General features: G+C 44.1%; 1 protein-coding gene across 2 annotated transcripts in view; it reads left to right on the forward strand.

Moving 5' to 3' along the window:
* The window catches only part of fat2 (FAT atypical cadherin 2), a 116,275-nt gene that overhangs the window by 33,009 nt on the left and 58,916 nt on the right, over positions 1-24,350 (forward strand). For both annotated transcript variants that reach the window (XM_030738688.1, XM_030738689.1), the window contains exons 4-12: positions 2,096-2,154; positions 3,090-3,401; positions 4,107-4,314; positions 12,269-12,408; positions 14,537-14,599; positions 14,798-15,010; positions 15,283-15,493; positions 16,561-20,228; positions 22,401-22,797. In XM_030738688.1, coding sequence (XP_030594548.1) covers positions 2,096-2,154; positions 3,090-3,401; positions 4,107-4,314; positions 12,269-12,408; positions 14,537-14,599; positions 14,798-15,010; positions 15,283-15,493; positions 16,561-20,228; positions 22,401-22,797 — 5,271 coding nt within the window. The remainder of the gene's footprint in view (positions 1-2,095; positions 2,155-3,089; positions 3,402-4,106; positions 4,315-12,268; positions 12,409-14,536; positions 14,600-14,797; positions 15,011-15,282; positions 15,494-16,560; positions 20,229-22,400; positions 22,798-24,350) is intronic.

A 24,350-nucleotide genomic window follows, 5' to 3' on the forward strand; every position in this document is an offset into this window, starting at 1 on the left:
AGATATTATTAATATTATTAGGTGATATCAAGTTATGATAAAGTCAGAGAGGCGATGCTGAGATGGTTTGGACATGTGCAGAGGAGGGAGAGAGGATATACTGGACACAGGATACTAAAGATGGAGCTGCCAGGCAGGAGGAGAAGAGGAACTCCTCAGAGGAGGTTCATGGATGCAGTGAAGGAGGACATGCAGACGGCTGGTGTGACAGAGGAGGATGCTGGGATAGAGTGAGATGGAGGCAGATGGTCTGCTGTGGTGACCCCTGAACGGAGCAGCTGAAAGAAAAAGAAGAAGCAGGGGAAGAAGAGGTGATACCAGTGGAAGCATCACTTGCTATTTAAGCTAAAGCAGGTGTACTGCTCAGAACTACATTTGAACTTGGGTTATTTATGCTGGGTTGGGACACTCCACTGCAATAAGATGGTGGGTCAGATGGCCAATTTATTGATTTATTTTAAAATACAGCATTCATGGGAAGGACTCTCCACACATGCTTAGAACAAATCATGTTTCCTGTACAAGTCAAGGACTAACAGGAAGTAAGAGTAAGTGTGCAGTTTCCATGTGACAAAGTTTAATGGGCAGAGATGGTTTCCAAAGCTTACAGGAGCGTCCGAGAAAACGTTCTGCTGAAGATTACCTGCAGATTATGAGCTCAGTATGCTTCTTTATCACATCTCATCTCCAGACTGCTGCCAGTTTTATAACTTTTAAACACAAATAATTCAAGAGTGATTCCCAGTTTACAAGATTTTAGAGTAAAGGTAAAAAAAAAAAAAAGAAGAAAACCAGGCATCTATGTTTTCTGTCTGAGTGCAACATGACAAAAACCTTTCATTAGAAACTGTGTGACAGATGCACCAACTGTACTTCTCACCATCAGAGAGGCCCAATCAGGGCTTCCAGAAACCCTTTCACAATGTTTTCATGCAGAGGTTCATCAGTGCATTTAAGCTCAGATGAGCTGTTAATTACACCACGGTAAAGCAGCTGCGGACACACAGGCCGGCGTGCTGAGAAGCTGCTCAGTCATTTCACTGAATCTTTGGAGGCATCTGATTGGCTGTTTGGCTCTCAGTGACCCTTACTCCCACTGATGAGGCAGTGTTGTGTTCTGAGTGTGTAAGGCAGCCTCAAGCATGTATTTCCAGCTGTGGAGCAGCTCTGCATGGTTAATTGTTCGGAATATTAGTTTTGTCTTTTTTCTTTTCCGCTGATATCATGTGGCCCGTCTCTAATAAAGTGTCCCTTCACTTTATGCATTTTACCTACTAGTGTCCACCTTTGACGGTATCAATATCGATAGCTCCGGTTGTTGTGAGAAAATAACTGGGTGTACTCCACCTCTCGCCCTGTGACCTTGGTATGGCTAAGTGGATGGAAGTGGATGGATGGTTCTTTAATGTCTTCTGGACATTAAACAGTGTGACAAAGACGGATGCTACCACACTGTCTTTATTTAAAGGAACAGAAAACAGAAGGAAGCTCTGACCTCCACGCAGGAGACGGTCACAGTGATCTTTGCTGCTGCTGTCAAAGCTGGCTTCTCTCTGCTTCACAGACTTTACTAATATTATTCATGCCTTCATTTTTTCTCTGTTTGACTTCTGTATCAGCTTTTATTCAGGTGTCAGTCTGCACCTGCTCGGTCGCCTCGTTTTTGCCGTTTGTTTTGAAGTCCTTACATTTGTTGAGCACCTTCTCTCTCCGACCTCCGGACTCTGCACAGATCGCTGAGTTTGTCCCAAAGTTCAGATTAAAAATTATACAGAACAAACTCGTTTTTATTCATTGAATTAGAACCAGGAAGCAGTGACGACTGCGCTTTACTTTTTGCTGTATATGTTATTTACGTTGTATTATTTACAGTTTCATTGTTTTATTATCCTCTGATTCCTTTGGCTGTGACTCTGGACCATGCCTGCTGTTTTTAACATGCTTATAAGTGTTTCTGCTCCACTGCACAGACTTATGGACACACACACAGATATTATTGTGTAAAATGATGACTGAGGCAGTGTTTTGTGTGTGTGTGTGTGTGTGTGTGTGTGTGTGTGTGTGTGTGTGTGTGTGTGTGTGTGTGTGTTTGCAGGTGTTATCAGCACCGTCTCAGCTTTGGATCGGGAGGATAAACCGGAGCACAGCATTGAGGTGAGACTCTGATAAACAACATTTTCTCTTCCTGTCGGATTGATGCCGGAACAGGACAAACAAATCCGGCTCTTCTGTGAATCACTGGGGTCTCCATAAATCCATAAGAACGCACAACAATACTCACACAAAACATGATGGGGTCATTTAATCTGCTGCAGAGTGAACGTCAGAGTCTCTGAGCAGAGGAAACAAAAATCATTCCAACAGAAAAGTTCCCTGGATTGGAAGTTTTTTATTTGCCATAATTTCAGCGCTGAGTGTTGACCTGTGAGTCAGACCTCTTACACACAGCGAGTTTGTGGACCACTGCAGGACTTTTGAGGAATGTATCAGGCAAACAAAGAGATGTGGAAAAGTTTGAGGAGTTTTTGCCTCAGAGAGTCAGAATGTGTTGATCGTGCAGCTTAGTTATTTATTTCATATACATTTTTAAGAAAAGGGCAACAGTTCATCTTTGCGTGTTCTTGCTGTTGGTTTATGTTAAACATTTAAGAAATGGTAAACAAAAGAAGACATAAATGAACCATGTGAGTGTGGGTGTAGCAGGCTGAGAGCATAAAAACTGGGGAACAAACTTCAGTCCTGAAGCTCCACTTTCTCATTTTTCTGGTAGTTTTAATCACTTTGAATCATCTCACTTTAACTCTGTGATTGATCTGTGATTATGTGATCGTTACATGGACAATATGAGGTGTTTAATGAGATAATGAGCGTGTGTGCGCTGTGTAGAAATGTGACTAAAACCTGAAACACTGCAGACCTTTCCAGCCGTTGCTCCATATTAAGTTCCATTCAGCTTGACCCACTGACTCCTTACATTCAGAGTCCCGTCAGGAACTGGAACAGATTTGGAACAAAAAATCTGAAGTTCCTCCAAAAATGGTGGCGTAGTTTATTAATCTGTTAACCTTCCAACTCTTCTTCACCTTCAGGTGATCGTGTCAGATAACGGATCGCCATCTTTGAGCTCCACCGCTACCGTTGTGATCCAGGTTCTGGATGCCAACGACAACCGGCCGAAGTTCACGGACAAACTTTTCCACGTCAGGCTGCCCGAACGGCGTCACGACGGCAGCAAGCAGGAAGTCTGCAGGATGGTCGCTCGTGATGATGATGAGGGCCTGAACGCTGTTGTAACCTACAAGTTGCAGGACAACAGGGACGAACAGTTTGAGATTGACCCTGTGACTGGCGTGGTCACGTCACACGGTGACTTCTGGCCCGGAAACTACAGTATTCTCACGGTAGGTGCTGCAGCAGAGTCTTTATTCCAGCAGGCTGTGCTCCATTGAGGGTCTCTGCAGAAGGGTTAAAGAGGCTAAATGAGCTGTCCTGATACCCTGAAAGCTCTTTGGTGCAGCTGCACTCACACAGTCGGTGTTTGTTGTCACTCTGCATTAGGAGTGGATCAGCTCCAGAAGGATCCTTCACAACTTGATTTACATAAAAGAACAAATAAGCACAAAAACACCTCTTGGTCCACAGGAAGTCCATCATTTTGATTTCCAGGTGTTGAACTTGAATAGGAATTTATCAGATTGACATCGTGTCTGAAACATAAACCCTTTGGAGATAATTAATTGTGAAGCTTTTGAGCTTTTTTTTTCATTTTTTTTTTGAGGGTGCCATGGTGAATGTTGATGTTTCACCACCTCACAGCAGGTTTTCTGAGTCAAATGTAAGAGCAGAGTCTGAGTGAGGAGGTGTCTGTGTACTCGAGTCCAGGCCTGAGCTATCCACTCGTCTGCACCTAATGCCTCAAACGCAGCACACACACTGACACGCGTGAAGGGTCGGACAAGTGCAGATGGCATTTTCTGGCAAATCTGAAGAAAGCGCCTGAACCTGAGCTGGAAAAGTTTGGAGCTTCTGAAATCTCGTTGCAGTTATCTGTCGCTACTTCCTGTTTTGCCTTACACGAGGCCTTACATGTCTCTGTTTGTTTCCAGATCAAAGCTACAGACCGGGGCAGCCCGTCCCGCTCGTCCACAGCTCGACTTGACATAGAGTGGATCGCCCACCCGCCACCTTCCCCAGAACCAATCACATTTGAGGAGCCCCACTTCACCTTTGCTGTGATGGAAACAGAACCTGTCACTCACATGGTGGGCATCATCATGACAGAGCCACATCGGCAACGGTGGTTCGATATCGTGGGTGAGTGGAACCAAACACACACACACACACACACACACACACACACACACACACACACACACACACACACACACACTCTGGGTTTTGATCTGAAGCTGTGTGCTGTGAATTTCAGTGAGAGGAACACAAATGAGGGTAATGATCTCTAAAGGAAGACAAACGATGGAGAGGAATCCTGTTAGTATTAATTTCTGCAGAGCGCTCACTTTGACAAAGAAAACAAATCAGAAAAATCACCTGAATCAGAGCTCACCTATCACAGAATAATGACTCCTCGTAGATCACAGTTTCTGTCTCTGCTCCTCCTGCTAAACTCTGCAGCCGGGGAAATCATATTTGACATTGACCATATTTCCACTTACCCCAAAGTGCTGACTTGTAGAGCACCGGCTCGCAGCAAACAGGGTCCCATCATCATCCATCCTCATGTGCCACCAGATGAACTGAAGACAAGTTATTTTCTAAAGGTCAGCGAATGATAACAGAGTCCGAGCAGTATGAGTGTGTCGGAGGAGGGAAATGTTTGGAGTGTGCGAGCTCAGCGTTGTGTGGAGTTATTCTGTCGTGTTATTTATGTGCTCAGCAAGACTTTTCCTAAATCTGGCACCTCTGCTTCACCCAGAGTTTTCCCACAAGTGTGTTTGTCAGGTCTCCGTGATGTTCACCGAAAGACTGAAAGCAAACGGCTCACATTCTCGTGCCACATAACTCAACTGCAATGAGCAGGATAGAAAGCTAGCAAATGACTTCATCTCTCTAAACGGCTCACGGTTTGACAAGTTACTGAACCGCAGAGGGAAGCACGGCGACGATGATTCCACGTAGAGATCCGATTACAAAGCAAGAAATATGGATCAGATTATTGCAATAACGGAAATAGATATATGCATCTTTTTTTTTTATCTGACAGCATTTGACTGATAACTTTAACATGGTGTCCCTGCCGTCTGGCTGCATGCTGTGGGGTTTTTTTTGGAGCACTGCGTACAAATGCAGGTATGTGCATGGCCAAAGACTGGCACAAACTGTCCCTACACTCAACCATGAACCTGCATGAGAGATTAAATATTTTCTGATGTCAAATTCAAAACAGCAGGCAGAAAGTGAGTTTGCTGTGGAAAGCCCTGAAGACAGACTAACCTGCTGGTTTTCTGTTTGAAAGATCATTTAAGATACAGACATTATAAAGATCAGGTGACCCTGAACCCTCCCTTAGCTATTCTACAATAGTGCTTATTCACAGGGGGTCATCTGATTGATGGCTTTTCTCTGTAATTGCAATACAGTGTTTACCTTGAGGAGATTGTTGTTGTGATTATATAAATAAAATAAAATGGAATTGAATTGGATTTTCCAGTAAACAGGAAGAAAAACTAACAGGATATAAATAATGCAATAGACCAGCACTGAATCTCCTGGAGTGGTGGATAAATAGAGGGAAAAAGGATGGAGGGGAAGAAAAAAAGGTCTTGGTGTCAGCGGTATCAGCAGGACATTTCTCTCTGTGAGAGGAACACAGCAGAGCTCCTCCTCTCATCACCTGCCAGATCCCCACTGCAGGGACAACTGCCCATTCCTCCTCTTCCTCCTCCCTCCTCTCAGGAGGTCTGTCACAGAGAGCTTTACAGAAATACATAAGAGGCATGACAACATATTCAAGTGGAAGTCATTGCTGTGCTTTTCCCTTTGAGGCTCCCAGGAAAACACATCAGGGTTTTGCCAAGTGTCTCCTGCCAGGCAGGGCAGCGTGTGCAGAGAAAGGCTGGGCTTCCTCCTGTTCAGCTGGCTGCATCGAGCTCGATCTGAGCCAGAGCCCAGCAGAGACCCTCTGCATCCCAGAGGACATGGTTGGTTTTCTCAGAGCTGCTGACGGCGGGCGTTACGTCTGCTGACATTTGCGGGAGTCACATTTGTTATTTCAGGAAGCAAAGAAAGAGCAAAAAAAACACACACAAAATAAACTTCTCAGTCATTTCAGGCTGAAAAAACTGAACAGCCTTCTGCAGAAGGAGCTGGGAGAGCAAGAGCTGGGTTCAACTTCTGTGTTCACACAAAAACAAGACGTGTCCTCATCCTGCAGCCTGCTCAGTCTGTAAATGATACATCCAACAGGCCTCCAGCAGGTTCCTCTCTCAGAGCCCAGCCCCTCCGTAACCCATGAAATGTAGAGAGGAAACACCACATCCAGCACATGAAAAAGGGCCATACTGAAATTCAGACTAATTCACTGTTACACTAGAACCTGCTGTGTCACCAAAGGACTGGAGGTTTGTGGGGGAGTTCTGCAGACTGAGTGCAGAGGGTGTTTGATCTTTGCTACAGTCAGTGCTGTTAAACAGTGGCTGGACTCAGTCTGTCTCTTGCCTGGTTAAAGCTTGTGGACCTCAGGGTTTGTACAGTAGTAGAAAATGACTTTGCTCTTCCTTTGACGTGACCAGAGAGTCGCTGAAGGCTGATGATGCTCCTCTGCTGTGCCACAGGACATTTGCATGAAGTTGAAAGCAGTGTGCTGAAGAGCTTTTGAATTTTTGAGACCTGTTTATTTTGAAAGATTACTTTGAACTCCATGTGAAGAAAATCTTAGAGATAATTCACTGATCAGGACTCAAACAGGCCAAGAAAAGATGAAGGAAAAAGAGCATAACGCTAATTTGTCAAACTTTTCAAACATGATTAATTACAGGGACAGTGAGATGTTTCCAAAGATGGCAAAAATGAAGAAAACATATTTTAGTACTACAACCTTCTGTTTTTGGTCTTCTCTTCACCTCTGTAGGGTCCTAAATATAATCAAAATGAACTTGTAAGAGAAGGTAAAAAAACTACTTTTTAACTATAATGTGCTAATTATCTGAGACAAAAATCCCAATCAAAGCTACAAGTTTTGTATGTTTATCTTAATCAGTTATTTAAATGAATTTGTGAACTGAGGGTCAGTAAATTTTGCACTAGCAGTATTTAGACTGAAAGGTGGGGGCACAGAGCTGTTTGCAGCTTGTTGTATTTGCATGTATAGAGTTTGGGCATGAAAGTAGTGAAATGAATCATACAAACACGATTTACTAAAGTTTGCAGGAAGCAGTTTACTGCAAATTGTGCTGAATTCAATGCTCAGAAAAGCGTGCCTCCTGATGTGGTTGTAAAGCTGGGAGTGTTGATTTCTGAGATCACTCTTTGGCTCTGTCCTGTAGATCTTCACTGAGTCCTCACATGTTAGTGAGTAATGCTGATAATGTGATATTACAGAACCTAACTGAACGGACTGTGGAGTGTGTGTGGGAGGAGGAGACGATTGCAACAGCAAAAGCACGACGGCTGTTTTATACCGCGAGCAGAGGGCTTTGCAGTGTTTCAGGTTTTTGGTCACAGATCCACAGAGAGATCGCTCAATAAAGAAAACTGCAGAGCAGGAGGGGCTCTGTGTGTCTTCACTCAGCACACACACACACACACACACACACCTCTCTGCAGTATCAGATCAGTTACAAAGAAACTGTTTGTCCAAAGCAGCGGTTAATGGTGGGACTCACCTGAAGCATGTTATATTATTGTCTGAACAAAGACCTGCAGCCTCACAGCGCAGAGAGATGCCCTCATTTAGTGACACTAACTTCATCAACACGTCAGATCAACATTTATGCAGCTGAAACCAGAGCAGAACCTTTGGCATGCTGATGATGCTCATTGGTTAGTTTGCTTCAGTGGTTTTCCTGCTTATGGTCACGTGTTGGATAGCAGACGTTCACCTGTAACTGTGGCCAAAGCCAGCAGAGTACAGGTGATAATGATGTTCCACCCACTGAGTGTTTGTTTGCTCCTTTAGAGCTCAGAGAGCATGAACTCATGAATCTTATTTCTCCAGGCGTTGCTGTAACTCTGCAGCGCTGCAGGAGTGAAGACAGTCTGTCTTCATTTTCTGACCCTCAGCGTCTGTCACAACCTTTGGCCGGTGACTCGAAGCGTGCAGCAGCAGATCTGAGAAAATGATGTTTTCTCAGTGGGATGGTTGACCTGACTCCCTTTACGGGGACTCAGGCAGCACGAGGCTGTTCCTCACCTGCTGCATGGTCAGAGCTGCTCAGGCGGAGCTCGCCAGGCGTCTGAGCCGAGAAATGAAAACTTCCGGGTTTCTGCTTGGAAGGAGTTATGGAGGAAAACTGCAGCCGAACTGGACATCTGTTTGTGGTCATTTTAACTCTTCTTGATTTGCCCTGAAGTGGAGCAGGCAGCTTTGGGAAGCAGCTGTTAGAAGGTGCGCCAAATCAGCCTCCAGGCAGACATTTATATGGTGGCTCTGAGAAGTGACAGAAGGATCGCACTGAGTACCAATGAGGTGCTGTGTTCAGGAGCAGTCGTATCTGCCACCCAAAAACATCAATTGTTTGGTATCAAATGTGGGTAAAAGGGGACCTTTCATCTGCTGAATGTCTTTTTCAGCCCTGTGTGGTCATTTCTTAGACTTATGAAGTTATGAAAAGCAGCAGATTTCCACCTGCCCCTCCAAACTTGGAGTAACTGCTCAGTTTGCCTCTTTGCTAGACGACAGTAGCGTTCTCCACCTTGACCTTCGTGCCTTCTTTATGAAACATTTGTATTGTACTGTGCCCCACGTAAGAAATGATGTACTTCAATTAAAGGATGTCTGAGATAAAAGACTGACAGCCTCTGATTGTCCTCTGTCTGCCTTCTTTTTGTTTACTCTGAGGGAGAGAGGCAAAGAAGGCAGATATATTGGTGTGTGTGTGTGTGTGTGTGTGCGTGTGTGCAGATGATCAGTAAGGTGTAAAATTACAGTACATTTTCCTCTCTGTCGTGCTGAAACAGCCAGCACTGTCAGAGATCTTCTGTTTAAAGACTTCCTGTCAGCGTGGCAGGTCACTCTGCAGTCATCAGGGCGTAACTGACCCAAATGGACCTCCAGGTGACCCAATTATCTATCGATCAGGGATGAATGCAAAGGAGAGTCTGTGTGTGATGAAGAAGCAAAAATAAAGAAGAGAACTCTATCCATGTTTGCTTAAGGACAGACGAGCTGGTCCGATGCCTAGTCGTCCTCCGTCCTTCATTTTTATGCTGCAGTTTTGAAGATAAACAACTTCAGTGGGTGCTTCTCCCTTATTTATTATTATTATTTCCCTTATTTATTGAAATGAGCATTCATTGGGCAGAGGTCTGCAGAATGTTCCACACAGACTTTCAATTTCTGACTTTTGTATTTTGTACAAATTTTCAACATTTGTAAAAAAAAATAAAAAACAAACTAAGTATCAGCACAGTGATACTTATCTGCAGGTCAGCTATGTTTTGTTCCAACATATCACATATTGTACAAGGAAAACGTGACAGTGGAGCTCTGTAGGCCAACAGGTCTCTTGGTTTCCATATAAGTGCAAAAATGACACAGAACGATGCTCAGTTATCTGTGTGTGTGTGTGTGTGTGTGTGTGTGTGTGTGTGTGTGTGTGTGTGTGTGTGTGTGTGTGTGTGTGTGTGTGTGAGCAAAAGGTGGATATCTTAATAAACACCATCTGGCTGAGCAGGCATGAGCTTCACCTTTCTCACGTACATCCACAGAACCTGCTGAGAGAGAGAAAGACTCAAAGAGAAAAGGAAGGAAGGATGAAGGAAGAAAGGGGATAAAAGAAGAGATAAACAGATGGTGGGAGTGACTCAGTGAACAAATGCACAGTTACAGCACAGTGTGTGTCAGAATTCAGTGATTTGTGACAAAGAAGTAAACTGAGGAGGAAAGACGCTTTCAGCACCTGGTCGTTACTCACACACACTGAATGCATTTCCTGGGCCGTGCACTTTTAAAACTCTGTCAATCCAACATTCACGTCCTTTTACCATGAAGTAACCATTACTGCCATCAGCTGAGAAAACAAATGCACACTCTCAGTAACATGGCTGCTAAAAAGTCCAGTTCTGTCCCTGCAGGTACAGTCTTGGGCTAATTACTGGCCTCAAGGTCTTTATATGAACCTTTTTTGAGGGTCAAAAAGGTTCATATAGTTGGATCCAAAAGTATGTGAGACATTTCTTTGTCATTAATTCTCTGTAAAATCAAACAGTCAGATGGGTCACTCTCAGACTGGAGCTCCCTTGATGCACTGAAAGACCGAAATAAAACTTTAGGAGATACTCGGAACAAACAGCGTTGGCATGAAAGCTTTTGGGTTTGAAAGATGCTTTTTCCGCTGCAGCATCGACCGTGATGTGTCTGCCACATCGTCCAGCACGAGCAGGAAGCACATCATATTGAAAGACGGCAACTAACGGGCAGGCGCCCCTACTGTCCTTCAGTCGAGCGTGTTTCTTGTCTCTGCCACTTCCTTTAAGAGAACGTCTCATGAGCAATGAGAGGCTGTGATTGGTCACAGCTGCGGTCTGTCCTGCACCTGTGCCACTGATCGTGTCCTGGTCTGAGGCTTTTGTGCTGTTTTTGAGTTTTGGATTTCATTATTGATTAGTGATGTGAGTTTGAGTTCTTCTGCTTAGCTTCCCCTGCCTGTGCTCCTTCTTTGTAAACTACTCTCTAACTTCTGGCCTGTATGTCTGTGTTTAGACTTTTGGTCACTCGTCTTGTTCTAGCTTTACTGTTCCTTCCTTTGTGATTGTTTGGTCACTCCTGTATTCAGTCAGTCTTTTGGCCCTCTTTTACTTGTCAGATTGTCTGCTCCTGTGTTTGCTCCCAGTGTTTATGTGGACTTCTGTTTCCTGTTTTTGTCTTATTTTGGACTTTGGCTCAGCCAATAAACAGTTCACCTTTGTTTGTCCTGCATGTGGTCCTGTCTCCAAATGCGCAGAAACAATCTGGTAACAATCTCTGTTAGAAACAGGTGTTTTAACATCTGATAATCTTTTATCTGTAACTGAAATGGAACTTTATGGATCATATTTCATGCCTCAAACCATAAACCACCCACCAGTGCAGCACATTCAGCAGTTGTAGCCCTAGAACAGTAACGTTAAATGTTACAGTGTTACAAAAGTCAGGTTTGTGTTCTAGAGTTAAACAGATGTTTGTCTGTGTGAGTGTGAGAGCAGCTCAACCCGTTTCTTCTCTGTGTGTACACCACCTTCTACTATTTGTTTGAACATGAAACATGTTTCACTTTAACCATAAAAACAGAGGTCACGCTCTTACAAGTGCAGCCAAATGAGAAACTTACTGTAAGCTGCACATATTCACAAGACTACGAGTGCAACAGTGTTTTTAAAGCACAAATACATCAAATGTTCACTTCCCCCAACATTTAATCCATTAACCAGTTCAGTGAGGTTTACACGAGGACTCAGTGCTTTAAACAGAGGTTTGTTTTCACTGTTTAACATTTCATTACTCACTCTCCCACATCTCCACCATCAACTGGTATTATAGAGCAGCAAACGCAGACAGGAGAGCTCAGACAGACAGGTGGTGCAGCAGGTAAATGTGTTTTGTGGTTTCTCAGCTCTGGCTCTTAATAAGAAGCCGTCACAGGGATGAATGATTTGCATGAAGCAAAGAAAGTCTGTTTCTTTCCCTCTTTATCAGCACAAGTTTGTCTGAACCTCATTTTTACCAAACAGGAAGCCAGGACCAGATTATGTGACTCGCTGTGCATGTTGCTTCATGATTGATGGTGGTATTTGCTACACAGCAGTTCATAACTGCTCGTATGTGTAATCACATGTAAAGTTGAAAAGTTGTATGATGACCAACAGGCAGCAGCATCAACCCGTAATGTTTCTCTCCACTGGGACTCGTGTTTGAAATGTTTTGACCTTTCAGAGTTACAAAGTGAATCATTATTAACGCAGTGAGAGAGAAATCCCTGCAGGTCCAGGAGGACGATGCCAACCAGCATCATCGCAGCAACCTGTCATAATCAGCCTGCAGAGTCTGACAGCTAATACGCTCTGATCCACAACCTCACTAACTCAAACCTTTCTCCCTCTCATGTCTCAGGCGGGGATGAGGAAAAAGACTTTGACATCCAGAGGAACACAGGAACGCTCTCTATCGCCCGTCAGCTCGATGCAGCCCGACGGTCCAACTACAACCTGACGGTGCAGGTCACCGACGGGCACCACAGCGCCACCACGCAGGTTAGGAACGCTTGTTCTTCTCAAAAGCTAGGCATTTTACATGCTGTACAGGTAACAGCAAAAGTTAGTTTGTTGTGTTGATACAGAAGTTGAGACCATGAATAAAATAAATAAAATCTTATAAATCTTATTTTTAGCCACTCTGTGTTTTAATCATCATGAGCTTTGTCAAACGTTTGTTTGCTGGCATTTGATATATTTATTTCTCGCTGCCCTGAACTCTTTTTCTTCACATCTTTAAACTGAGGGAACGCTCAGCGTAGACTGCATCTGCCTCAACGTGCTCACATCAGACATATTTGGAGCTGTTCAGATTTGCCAGCCAGACATAGAGCAATGATAGATGGCTGAATAATTGCCACCTTATGGAGGGGGAGGGGTTTGTACTTCTGTATTATCCCAGGAGCAATGTTTTGGGGCGGTTTGCCCCTGGTAGGTTCTCCTGAGGCAAATCCTGATCCTGGGTGAGGGGCCAGACTAAGAGGTCTGGAACCGTTGTCCTGGAGAGGGGCTGGGCTCTGTATCACTCTAGAGCACCGTCAGGACAGGGATCTGGTTCTGACTGATGTTTGGGCCATAAGCACAAAAAGCAGTTCGGTATACCGAGTCTTCTTGGAGTCCCTAGAAGGGGTGCTATAAGATGACCCTGCTGGGAGCTCCACTGTCTTGCTGGGGGGCTTAAATGCTCACGTAGCCAACAACAATGTGACTGGCACCAGGATACTGTAGGCCACAGGTGAAACCTGAAAACTCTGCTGTCGCCGTGTTTTTTGTGCATACAGCACTCGTAATGCGTGCCTACATACGCTATGGCATCGCCTGGACCTCACTTTGACACTGAGGGGGACACACCCCGACCCACCCCGGACCTCGATTTGTCCTTTGGCGACTTCTAGCAGCTTTTGAGACAGCTGACAGCAAGTTTTCTTACACAAAAGTAACAGTGCCGGCCGCCGATCACCAGATTACACACAAATATACGGGCCAGCATAGATGAAAAATGCCAAGAACATGTAGAATTAGTGTACAGATCGTGTGAATATCGTTTTCATCGTTTTCTGTGGTTTACTGCGTATGGTTTCCATTTTTGGAACAATGCTTCCACTTCCTTGTTGAATTCTCAGGCAGCTTTGGCTGCTTTCCGCACCTGCACAACTCACAGCTTCTTCCTGCCTAATGTCAGTAGAGCCACTTTGTGTATCGATGATGGACTATTTTAGAGAATTCAATGAGGCCTTTGAGCTGATCTGCCATATTGGAGGCCATATCGCTGCAGACCATGCAGTAGTGCAGTACAAGAGATTGGATGTCTTGGGCATTGGTGGTCAGGCTGCAGTGCTCAGTTTACATAGTTCTGACCAACATTTTCTAACTATTTGAAAAGCCTGCGTTGGCTCTTTTCTCTATGGGAGAGCCCAGCCACAAGCTTTGAAATGATTCAAAACAAATGCAGTTAATTATTGGGCCCAGTTAGGCCTTCATCATTTTTGGTTTAGTTTAGGTTTGTGTTTGTTTTTCATAATCATTAATTATAAAAGTGTTTTAAGGAACATACAGAGCAGATTTAGGCTGATAATGAATTAATGGTTTGGGTCTTGTCATATATTTAAACGACCAGTTCATTTGATTTAGTCATCTAAAAATAATCCATCAGACTAGAGTCAGCCCTGACTGAAAGTGGCAATAAAACACAGCAATATTTTTATTTATTGAGACAAATAAAAAAACTCAGAGAATAAAGTGTATTTCATGATGATTAATTACTTTTCTTTGTAAAGCCATAGTGGGCTTGCAGTTGCTTAGTCAAACTTAAACAAATACTTCAAAGCATCCAAACATCGTTTCCCTCTCATTTCTGATATCAAAGAAAGCAAATGGTGTGTTTTATGGCACCCTAAAGTCTCTTTGCACATCAGCCTGCTGTGGCAGCACCAACACATCAAACACAAACATCCTACAACTGTATTTGTGTCTTCATCTCTTTTTGAAAATCTCTGGGTTGCTGTAGAATCTAATTTGAGACCCTGCAGGCAGTCACAGATCAGCAGCTTTGAAGCTCTACCTTTCATATTTGATGTTGTTTATGCTCTGAATCCATTTTCTCAAACCCCGTCTATCCCAACTGCAGGCCTACGTCCGCGTGCTGGACATGAATGAGCATCGCCCCGTCTTCCTGGAGCAGCTGTATGAGGTGAGTCGAGGAAGAACCAGCAGATTTTCAGTTCATAACAGGATTCAGGATAGAGGAGCTTACAGGAAAGTAAAGGATCTTTACAGATCAGGAGTGTAACGACATGTGAGAAGCAGATTTCAAACTTTTTGCTGCTCTGCTAAGCTAACAGCTAATCTGCTGTATTTGACTGTCATGTGTGGCCCCTGTGCGTCAAAGGTGAGGGTTCCTGAGGACACCTCCCCATGGAAGGACATCCTGCAGATCAGCGCTCAGGATGCCGACACCAACAGCAAGCTGGTTTACTCCATCCACAGCAGCCTCCATCCGGACAGCACCAAGCTCTTCCACCTGGACCCGAAGAGCGGAGTCCTGGTGATGACGGAGGAGCTGGACTATGAGAAGATCGCTGTTCATACGCTCATCGTCATGGTACTGAAAAAAGTTTTGATCGTTACGACTTCATAAATATATTTGTTTGAACTGATAATGTGCTTTAAAGAGTGATTTTTAAATATACAAGGTTCATGCAGTAACTTAATGCTGATGTTTTCTAAAAAAAAAAAAAAATAGTCCCTTCACTTGATAATCATAACAGTTCAAATAAGATATGCATTGTCATCTTTATTTGTCTTTATTAAGTTCTTAACTCCACTCCCCAGTTCATTTTTCCAGCAGTTCCTTATCTCCTCACTCCTCCTCAGGTGCGTGACCAGGAGATACCAGTGAAGAGGAACTTTGCAAAGGTGGTGGTTCATGTGGAGGACTGCAACGACCACTCGCCGGTTTTCCTCAGGCCCCGCTATGAGGTCAGCATCTCTAACTTGGCCCCCACAGGCACCGAGGTCCTCCGGGTCAAGGCACTGGACAAGGACACAGGAATCAACGCCTACATCAGCTACTCCCTGCACTCCGGTGAGCAGCACAGGGCCTCGCTTTATCTTTTATTAATTGTGCTTCTCTTCAGCTTCACAGTCATTTAGTTGTACTTCCTCCCTCCTGGGAGCCACCACTGCTTTCTAATTTTGAAAACCTTTGGGTGTGAGATCCTTGAAGTGAAGGGTTCAAGGGCACAGTGATATATCTGAGAGTGTCTCCATTAACTTCCCTTGGGTCTGGGTCTCTTTTCTTCTCACACTGAAGCAGCTGAAACCTGCTCTCGGCCTGTCGTGTAGCATTTTTCTCAGGATGGTGCTGATCATGTGTGTTCAGAGCGGTTATGAAAATACGTGATGGAGCTCAACCCGAGTTGCTGCAGTGGAATATATTATGTCTGCGCAGTGTATTTCATATAGCAGAGAACATCCATCTTTACAATTGTTCTGTCTCAGATTCAGCTTTCAAGACTTCTTTTGTCTTTAAAAAATGGCCAGTGGGGTGAGATAAATGTCTCCCAGAGGAGTTTCTGATGCTTAAATCAGCGCAGCAGAACCAAGAAAATCCCACTCTAATCTTTGAAAATCTTGGCAAAAGTTGATATGTGAAAAAAACAAAGTCATTTCAGCCTCATATCAGAAACTTTTACTGTTGTTTACTCACCTCTGTGTGAGACAGAGGGGTTCATATTAGAGAAATATGCTTATTTTCTGTTTTGTTAAGAGTGAGATTGATAACAATCATAATGCGTGAGCACAAGTGTTGTTTAAACCTTCTGTTTGTGTGGAGCAGCCAATCAGAAAAAGGTTGTCTTAAAGGGGAAGGCGCTAAAGCAGCTTGTTTCACATGGAGGATAAGCTGAAGAGGTTCATCAAGGCCCTGTATACAATAAAGCAGGATTTTGTGGCTCATGCAAAGCTACTCTAGTAGAGTCAAGGATTAAAAACATGGAGCTGGTTTGTTCAAACTGTGCAAAAACTATGATTTCTTGGATACAAACTGTCAATAAGGGAAGTTTAAGGTCTGTTACAGAATGATTAAACTTTAAATGATTTAATTGTGGAATATTTTATTTGCATTAAACATCATTTCCTTTTTGCCTGCAGGTAACATCGAGAATGTTTTCACCATAGATCCAGAACTGGGCTCCGTAAGCGTCTCCAAACCTTTGGACCTGCAGCCTCAGGACCTGTTCCACCTGACAGTGAAGGCCATCGATCAGGGTTTCCCTCAGCGCAGTGACCTCTGCTCTGTCCACGTCCACGTCCGTGTCTCTGAACAAACCCCGCCCACGTTCCCCTCAGATGAATACCTAACAGAGATCAGTGAGCTAAGCACCGTGGGTACTCCTGTTGTCACCGTGTCAGCCTCGAGCCCAGCTCCAGTGCATTATGAGCTAGAAAGTGGTAACCTGAATGGGACATTTTACATAAACCCTTACACAGGATTAATTTCAACGCACAAGCACCTTGATTATGAGACCTGTGACATGTACAAGCTGAGAGTTACAGCTTCTACCACGGCCGGCTCCTTGTCCAGGACAGTCGTTCACATCTATGTGATTGATGAGAACGATAACCTTCCTGTGTTTGAACAGAGGGAGTACTTTGGGCAGATAGGTGAGTCTGCTCATATAAACAGCATGGTGATGGGAGAGAGAAACACCCCCCTGGTTATTCAGGCCTCAGATGCAGATCGAGATTCAAATTCTCTGCTGATGTATCAGATCCTCGAACCAGAGGCCCTTAAAGTCTTTAGGATAGACTCGAGCATGGGCACCATCTCCTTAATTTCACCAGTGGATTTTGAAGCCAAGGCTGAGTATCGCTTCACGGTGCAGGTGAAGGACTCAGGGGAGCTGTCGCTGTATGCAGCCGAGCCTGCCAAGGTCACTGTTCGTGTCCTGGACCTGAATGACTGCCCACCACAATTCACCACCTCTGTGTATGAGGCATCCATCATCTTCCCAGCTGTCAGAGATGCAGAGGTGGTGCGCGTCACGGCCCATGATGCTGACTCTGCCGTCTCATACAGCATCACTGAAGGAAATCTTCACAATGCCTTTTCAGTTCACCCCAATACCGGACTCATCACTGTGAACAATGTGTCTGACTTTAAGACATTTTATCAGCTGCGTGTCAAAGCCTTTGATGGCCTCTACAGAGATTTAGCTACTGTCAGCATAAATGTAACAAACCTAACAGTGAGTGACCTCCGGTTTGAGCACAAAGTGTATTCAGCGAGTGTTTCTGAAAACTTAAAGACAGTAAAAACTTTAGCAGCGCTCAAAGTCACAGGATCTTTTTTAAATGAAGCTCTTTCATACTCTGTTGTAAACCCATCTGGCAGGTTTGCAGTCTCCCCAACATCAGGCATACTTGAAACCACAGGAGTCCCTTTTGACCGAGAAGAACAAGATGTTTATGACATTGTGGTCAAAGCGCAAGACATGAGAATACCCCCAAGAACAGCCACCTCCCTTGTCAAGGTTTTTATAGATGATGTCAATGACAACTCGCCTCAGTTTCTAAACTTGCCTTTTTCAATGATGATTTCTGAAGACTCAGAACCTGGAGATGTTTTGTATCAAGTGACTGCCATCGACAGAGATCTGGGAGAAAATGGATCTGTCATGTACACACTGGAGGAGGACTACAACCTCTTCAGGATAGATCCAGATATGGGCGACGTGTCCCTTCAAAGACCTCTGGACTTTAATGCCCTGAATAAATACACGTTGACAGTACTAGCTGTAGATGATGGCGAGCCCAGTCACAGCACCATGGCTCAGCTCAGTATTCAAGTGAGGAATCGAACCAATCCAGTCTTCCAGACTCTTCTGTATCCACTCAAAGTTCCTGAAAACGTGCCCCCGTTCACCACCATCCTGCATGTCCAGGCGAGGAACCCGGAGGGTTACAGGCTAATCTACAATCTTGAAGAGGAAAATGCCTCAAAGCACTTTCACATTGATTTCAAAACTGGAGTTCTGACTGTCACAAACCCCCTTGACTATGAGAGCCAAACCATGCATGTGCTGACAGTCAGAGCTACTGACTCAGTGACTGGAGCTTTCTCAGAGGCCTCGATTGAAATAGAAGTGGAGGATGTGAACGATAATACCCCAGTTTTCTCTAAGCAAATGTACAGTGTGAATATTGCTGAGGGGCTCCCAGTCAACACCTCTGTGATCCAGCTTTCTGCCTCTGATAAAGACTCTGGTAGAAATAAAGATTTGACCTTCCAGATGGTAAAAACAGATGGGGACGAGAGCGATTTCTTTGAAATAAACCCTCAGACTGGGTTGATTGTTACAAAGCAGGTGTTGGATTATGAAAACAGAAAGCACTTTAATTTAAAAATCAAAACCACGGACAATGGGACTGGCCCTCACAGCAGTGAGGCCTTAGTGTTTGTAAATGTCACTGATGTCAATGATAACCCACCAGACTTTGACAGCTCCCGGTATAAAGCCACACTTGATGAAATGGCAAAGTGTGGCCACATTGTCATCAAAATCCAAGCTTCAGATCCCGACACCGGTGACCTGAATAACCTCAAGTACAAAATCCTCTCAGGGAACGAAGGCCGGTATTTCAATATCAACGAATCCTCAGGGATCATCTCCTTTTCTAATGTCTGCAGGAGGAATCTGGATCCTCACTATAACCTGACCGTGGCAGTGTCTGACGGCGTGTTTCAGAAAACTGCACCAGTCAGTATTGATATGATAAATAGCAACAGGCATACTCCGTACTTCAAGCAGAGTATCTATGAAGCAGAGCTGGCTGAAAATGCAGAGGCGGGAACTCGTGTGATCCGATTAGCAGCCATCGACCCAGATGAAGGACCATACGGCAGCGTTGACTACACCATCATAAACAAACTTGCTGATGAGAAATTTGCCATCAGCAAAGATGGGCAGATTGTCACAACTCTGCCACTGGACAGAGAAAACCCCTCCCAGAGGGTAATAGCTATCAAAGTCATGGCTAAAGATGGTGGCGGTAAAGTGGCGTTTTGTACTGTCAAAATTATCCTCACAGACGAGAACGATAATGTACCTCAATTCAAAGCATCAGAATACCAGGTCTCAATCCAGTCGACAGTTAATAAAGGCTCCCCGGTCATTCAAATCATAGCTTATGATGCAGATGATGGGAAAAACGCAGACGTCACCTACACAGTAGATGAAGCTGAAGAGGTCACTGAAGACATTATTGTGATAAACCCTTTCACCGGCATTGTGAGTGTCAAAGAGAGTCTCGTGGGTTTGGAGAACAAGATCTTCAATTTCAAAGTCAAGGCTCGTGATGGCAGCCTTCCTTTTTATAACTCCACAGTACCTGTTCAGGTGAAAGTTGTTCCTCCAGAGGTTCCCCTTCCAAAGTTCTCTGAGCCTTTGTACACCTTCTCAGCTGCCGAGGACATACCCATAGGGACAGAAATTGGCACTGTGAAGGCGGACTCCGACACGCCTCTCATTTACAGCCTGGTGAACGGGAACACTGTTGAAAGCAACAAAGATAAAGTGTTCAGCTTGGATAAGGAAAGTGGAACTTTGTTGTTGCAAAAGAGGATTGACCATGAAAAGACAAAATGGTACCAGATAGATGTGATTGCCCAGGGCAACCACAACGGGACAGATGTGGCATCACTGGTTTCTGTCAGCATCCAAGTCCAAGATGTCAACGACAACCAGCCAGTGTTTGATGCAAGTCCATACAGAGCTTTCCTGGCTGAAAACATGCCTGCTGGAACCACCGTTATCCAGGTGAGCCAAAGGAAGTTTCATTTGATATCCATCATAGTTCAAGCAAAGGCTTTAAAAAGTATTACTTTTATACACACCAAAAAAATCCACTGTAAACTCACCCATCTAGTCTAGTTACATGAGTATATATATATATTTTATTTCTGAGAAAAGACTGTTTTCTCTGAAAAAGGAGTTTGGGAATTTCCAGCACAGGGATTTTCCTCACCTGTTTGTGGAGCAGAGAAACTAGGGCCAAGATTACTGAAGATGGTTTTACACCCAAAGGCGCCCTTGTTTAGTGGAAAATATTTATTAAGGTCCAGGAAATTTGGGGTCTGACTGTGTTTTCACTGCACCTGCAACAACTGCATAAATGCAGCTTTGCTTTCTGCTGTTATTCCATTCTAGGTCAATACATGAGTCTTTTGTTAGAGTCACGCCCCTACTGAATTTTAGCTGTAGCAATCAAGATTTAATACTATATTATGTTGTATAGTAAAATGTAAGCGAAACTGGTCTCTTTCAGCCTGTTTAACTGTTATTTTTGGTGCTCTTTAAACAAAGTTGAGGTGAAATGTAGGCAAACAGACTGAGCAGAAATGGTGACATCATTTCTCTTGGTTTGTTTTTTCAGTGATATGATGGAGCAGCCTGAGAGATTTTAAAGCCTCTGGACTTAAGACAAAGTCCAGGCTTTGTTGTCAATTCTTACAGAGGATGACATTTAGGCAGGGATTTGAGACTGTCTCACTTTTGATACCTTGAGGGACTAGTTAACTTATTTTCCTGCTTCTCTGGTGTGGAAATATGAGTAATGATGTGTTGGAGAAACTCTTTACCCTTTATGAATTACCAGGACAGGATTAGCAAGAATTGAAGTTCCTGAAACTTACGTATGTTCAACACACAAACAAATCCGTGATGTGTTTCGGCTGGTTTATAAGAAGAGCACTTGAGCAGCTTGGTTCGTGGTCCTTCCAATAACTTCCAACTGCTCCAAAAGACTCAGATACTTTGCTTATCGAGTGCTCGTAGAAAAGAAGAAAGAGACATCATGTTCCATTTACCACTTACTGGAGATGTTGGAACTATTTACTAAACAAGTGCTGACTTCATAATCATACAATATGGCACCTGAACCGTGAACAGGCTCCAGGTCATTCCTAACAGCTTGTGGGTCCCCAAGGTTCATATAAAGAAGACATTTTTGTAAACATGTAAAGTGTCTTTTTTCCTGCATATAAATATGATAGTAACACAAATTCTTCTGATCCAGTCGATCCAAAAGGACGTATACAGCAGCTGTTTGTGTCAGCAATCACCTGGCGCTTCAAATATGGGCAGACTGAATATTAGACATGGACGTAGCGACCGTGGCGCACACTGTCGTTTTTGCTGCTGGATGTTGTTTTGCTTTGGGTTTTTTTTTTTGTTGTTGTTGTTTTTTCTGGAGCAGGAACAAGAGTTGGATCAGAGGGTGGACTGCTAAGTTGCCTTCATTAGAATCAGCAGATCCTATGCTAAAAAAAATCCAAACAAAATCCGAGAATCTCATTACCCAAACTGAAGCTCCGCCTTCTTGGACGGTCTGTTAGTCCAGTGAAGCACAGCAGCCATATTATTGTCAGATAATTACATTAAAAATGCTCCAAAAGGCTCCAACAGAACAAACACGGGGCAGGGTCCAGTTAGCTGAGGTGAAGTGTAGCAGACAGCTAGCAGCTAAACAGGTGAGTTGGAAAAACATCCTGGCCCCTGAACAGCTGTTATGAAAGGGGGAATGAGCTATAGAGACCAAAGCAGTTTCTGTATCAGGATTATATCAGTTTATATCTGCTGGAAAGTTTTAACAAGGGAGTCTATGGGGACTGACTTACTGTGGCGCCTCTACTGGACTGCAGAGGAACTTCGGGCTTAATTTTTTTCCAGGTTTCCTCAAAAGGAGTTCCTCTGAAGTTTTTAAAGGATGACGAGTAAAATTAGTACATCCGTCTGGAAAGTCCCAACAAGTTATATTGCTTTCCTGGCTTTTCACCTTTTGTTTGTTAGCATTAGCTTAGCCAAATCCTGCAGCACTATCCCGACTGAAACACACCTGGAGTGTCTTACCTGAGAGAGACTATAACAGTGTATTACGTTAAATCTCAAAATACATTTTCAGTATAAAACGCTGCATGTGTCAACTTTTAGGTGACAGCCAATGACCCGGACACAGACACTAACGGTGTGGTGACCTACACCTTGGAGTCACTGCCTGATGGCACCATGTCGGACATCGCCGAGGTGTTCGCCATCGACGGAGAGAGCGGTTGGATCACCACGCTGCGGGAGACGGACTGTGAGGCAACCAGGGTGTACAGGTTCAACGTGGTCGCCACCGACCACGGCGGTGACTCAAAGCTGTCATCCAGCGTCCTGGTGGAGGTGATGGTGACGGACGAGAACGACAGCCCCCCAAAGTTCACCGAGGATGTGTACCGCGGCTCGGTGGTGGAGAACAGCACGCCCTACGAACCTATTGTGTACATGACCACCACAGATGCTGATGTGTCCCTGGAGAACCGCCTCGTCACGTGTTACATCACAGGTGTGTTTATCAGTGTGCGTTCATAGAGTTGAGCCTTCTTGTTTTGCGTGTTCAGCCATTAAGTGTTTGTGTATGTGTGTGTGTGTGTGTCACTGCTGTAGTTCTGTCTGTGAGTGAGCATTTGTGTGTTTATCAGTGTCCCGTTGAAAATGTGCTGCTCTGTTATGAAGACATTAATGAGGTGAAATGAAATCTGTGTTAATCACCCCCAGCTGACTCGTGATGTCATTGAGCCTCAGATTAATCACACAGCAGTGTCAGCCAATGAGAGGAGAATACCAACAGGTTGCCCTGCAGCTAACAACAAAAACAACGCCTCAAATTAATGCAAATCCTGTTTTTCCCCAGACAGTTAAACTGTTGTACAGGAGCTCTCTGTCACACCGCAGTGTTCCTAACAGAGTATTTGCTTTGGAATTATTTATAATAGGAGGTTTGTCTGACATTTGCTCTCCTCTAAGAAGCAAAAACCTGCCCACCGCCGCTTTGATTGATGGGAGGAAGGCAGCCCACCATTATAAGACGATTTTCCATTATATTTGTTTTCCCTCTTATATTTTATTTCCTTAACTTTGCAATTTACATAAACATTCAGACTTTTTCCTGAAGGCTGTTCAGACACTTCACACTGCAAATAAAAAAACCTTAAAGAACGTCCTGTGTGAACAGTTTCTCGACACAGCGACTGTGACCATCGTGTCCTCAGCAGCAGCTTGAAGTGCAGACTTTCAGCTTTAATTCAGAGGGTTTAATTATTGTATTAACTGAGTATTAATTACAGACATTTTTATACACACTTCCCCATTATCATAACATCATTTTAAATGTAAGGATTATTTTTAATACTAGGATAAAAATCCTTTGCAGTCAGTGACCAGTGCCTGAATAAACCCACATGCTGTGTTTCCTCCTTCAGATGCTCTGCAGGCCTTTAATGCAGCCACCTTCAGTTGCTGCTTGAATTTAATAACTGAAAAGCTGCTCTGCTGGGTTCAGATCAGGTGGCTGATTGAACCACTGAAGAATATCCCATTCCGTCCCTCTGAGAGACCCTTGCAGGTTGCTTTGGCTCATTATCATCTGCTCTGTGAAGCTCTGTGAGCAGCTCTGCAGCATGTGTCTGAATCGGAGCGGAGAGTAGAGCCCTGTACGCTCCACAGCTCATCCTGCTGCTTCTATCGGGAGTCACGTCATCCATAAACACCCGTTTCCCCCAGCAGTCACGCCATAACGCCGCCTCCACCATGTTAGACAGATGATGCTTCAGATCATCAGCTGTTCACTCCATACTTTTCTCCTCCATCAGTCTGGTTCAAGTCCAGCTTGCTTTCATCTTTCCAAGGAATTTTTCCGGAGCTGTGCCGGCTCTTGTAGATGTTTTCTTTCTAATCTGTCCTCGTTCTGGAGTGGAACCAGTGGTTTGGACCTTGTTGTAACCTCTCTGTGTTTACAATGTTGAAGGCATCTCTTGATTGGAGACTGAGACAGCAATAATTCATCAAGGATAACTTGGGACTCAATATTAGATAAGAAATGAGGGCATTTTAAAGACT

Source organism: Archocentrus centrarchus, chromosome 10 (genome assembly GCF_007364275.1).
Source record: "Archocentrus centrarchus isolate MPI-CPG fArcCen1 chromosome 10, fArcCen1, whole genome shotgun sequence".
NCBI classification, from domain to species: Eukaryota; Metazoa; Chordata; class Actinopteri; order Cichliformes; family Cichlidae; genus Archocentrus; species Archocentrus centrarchus.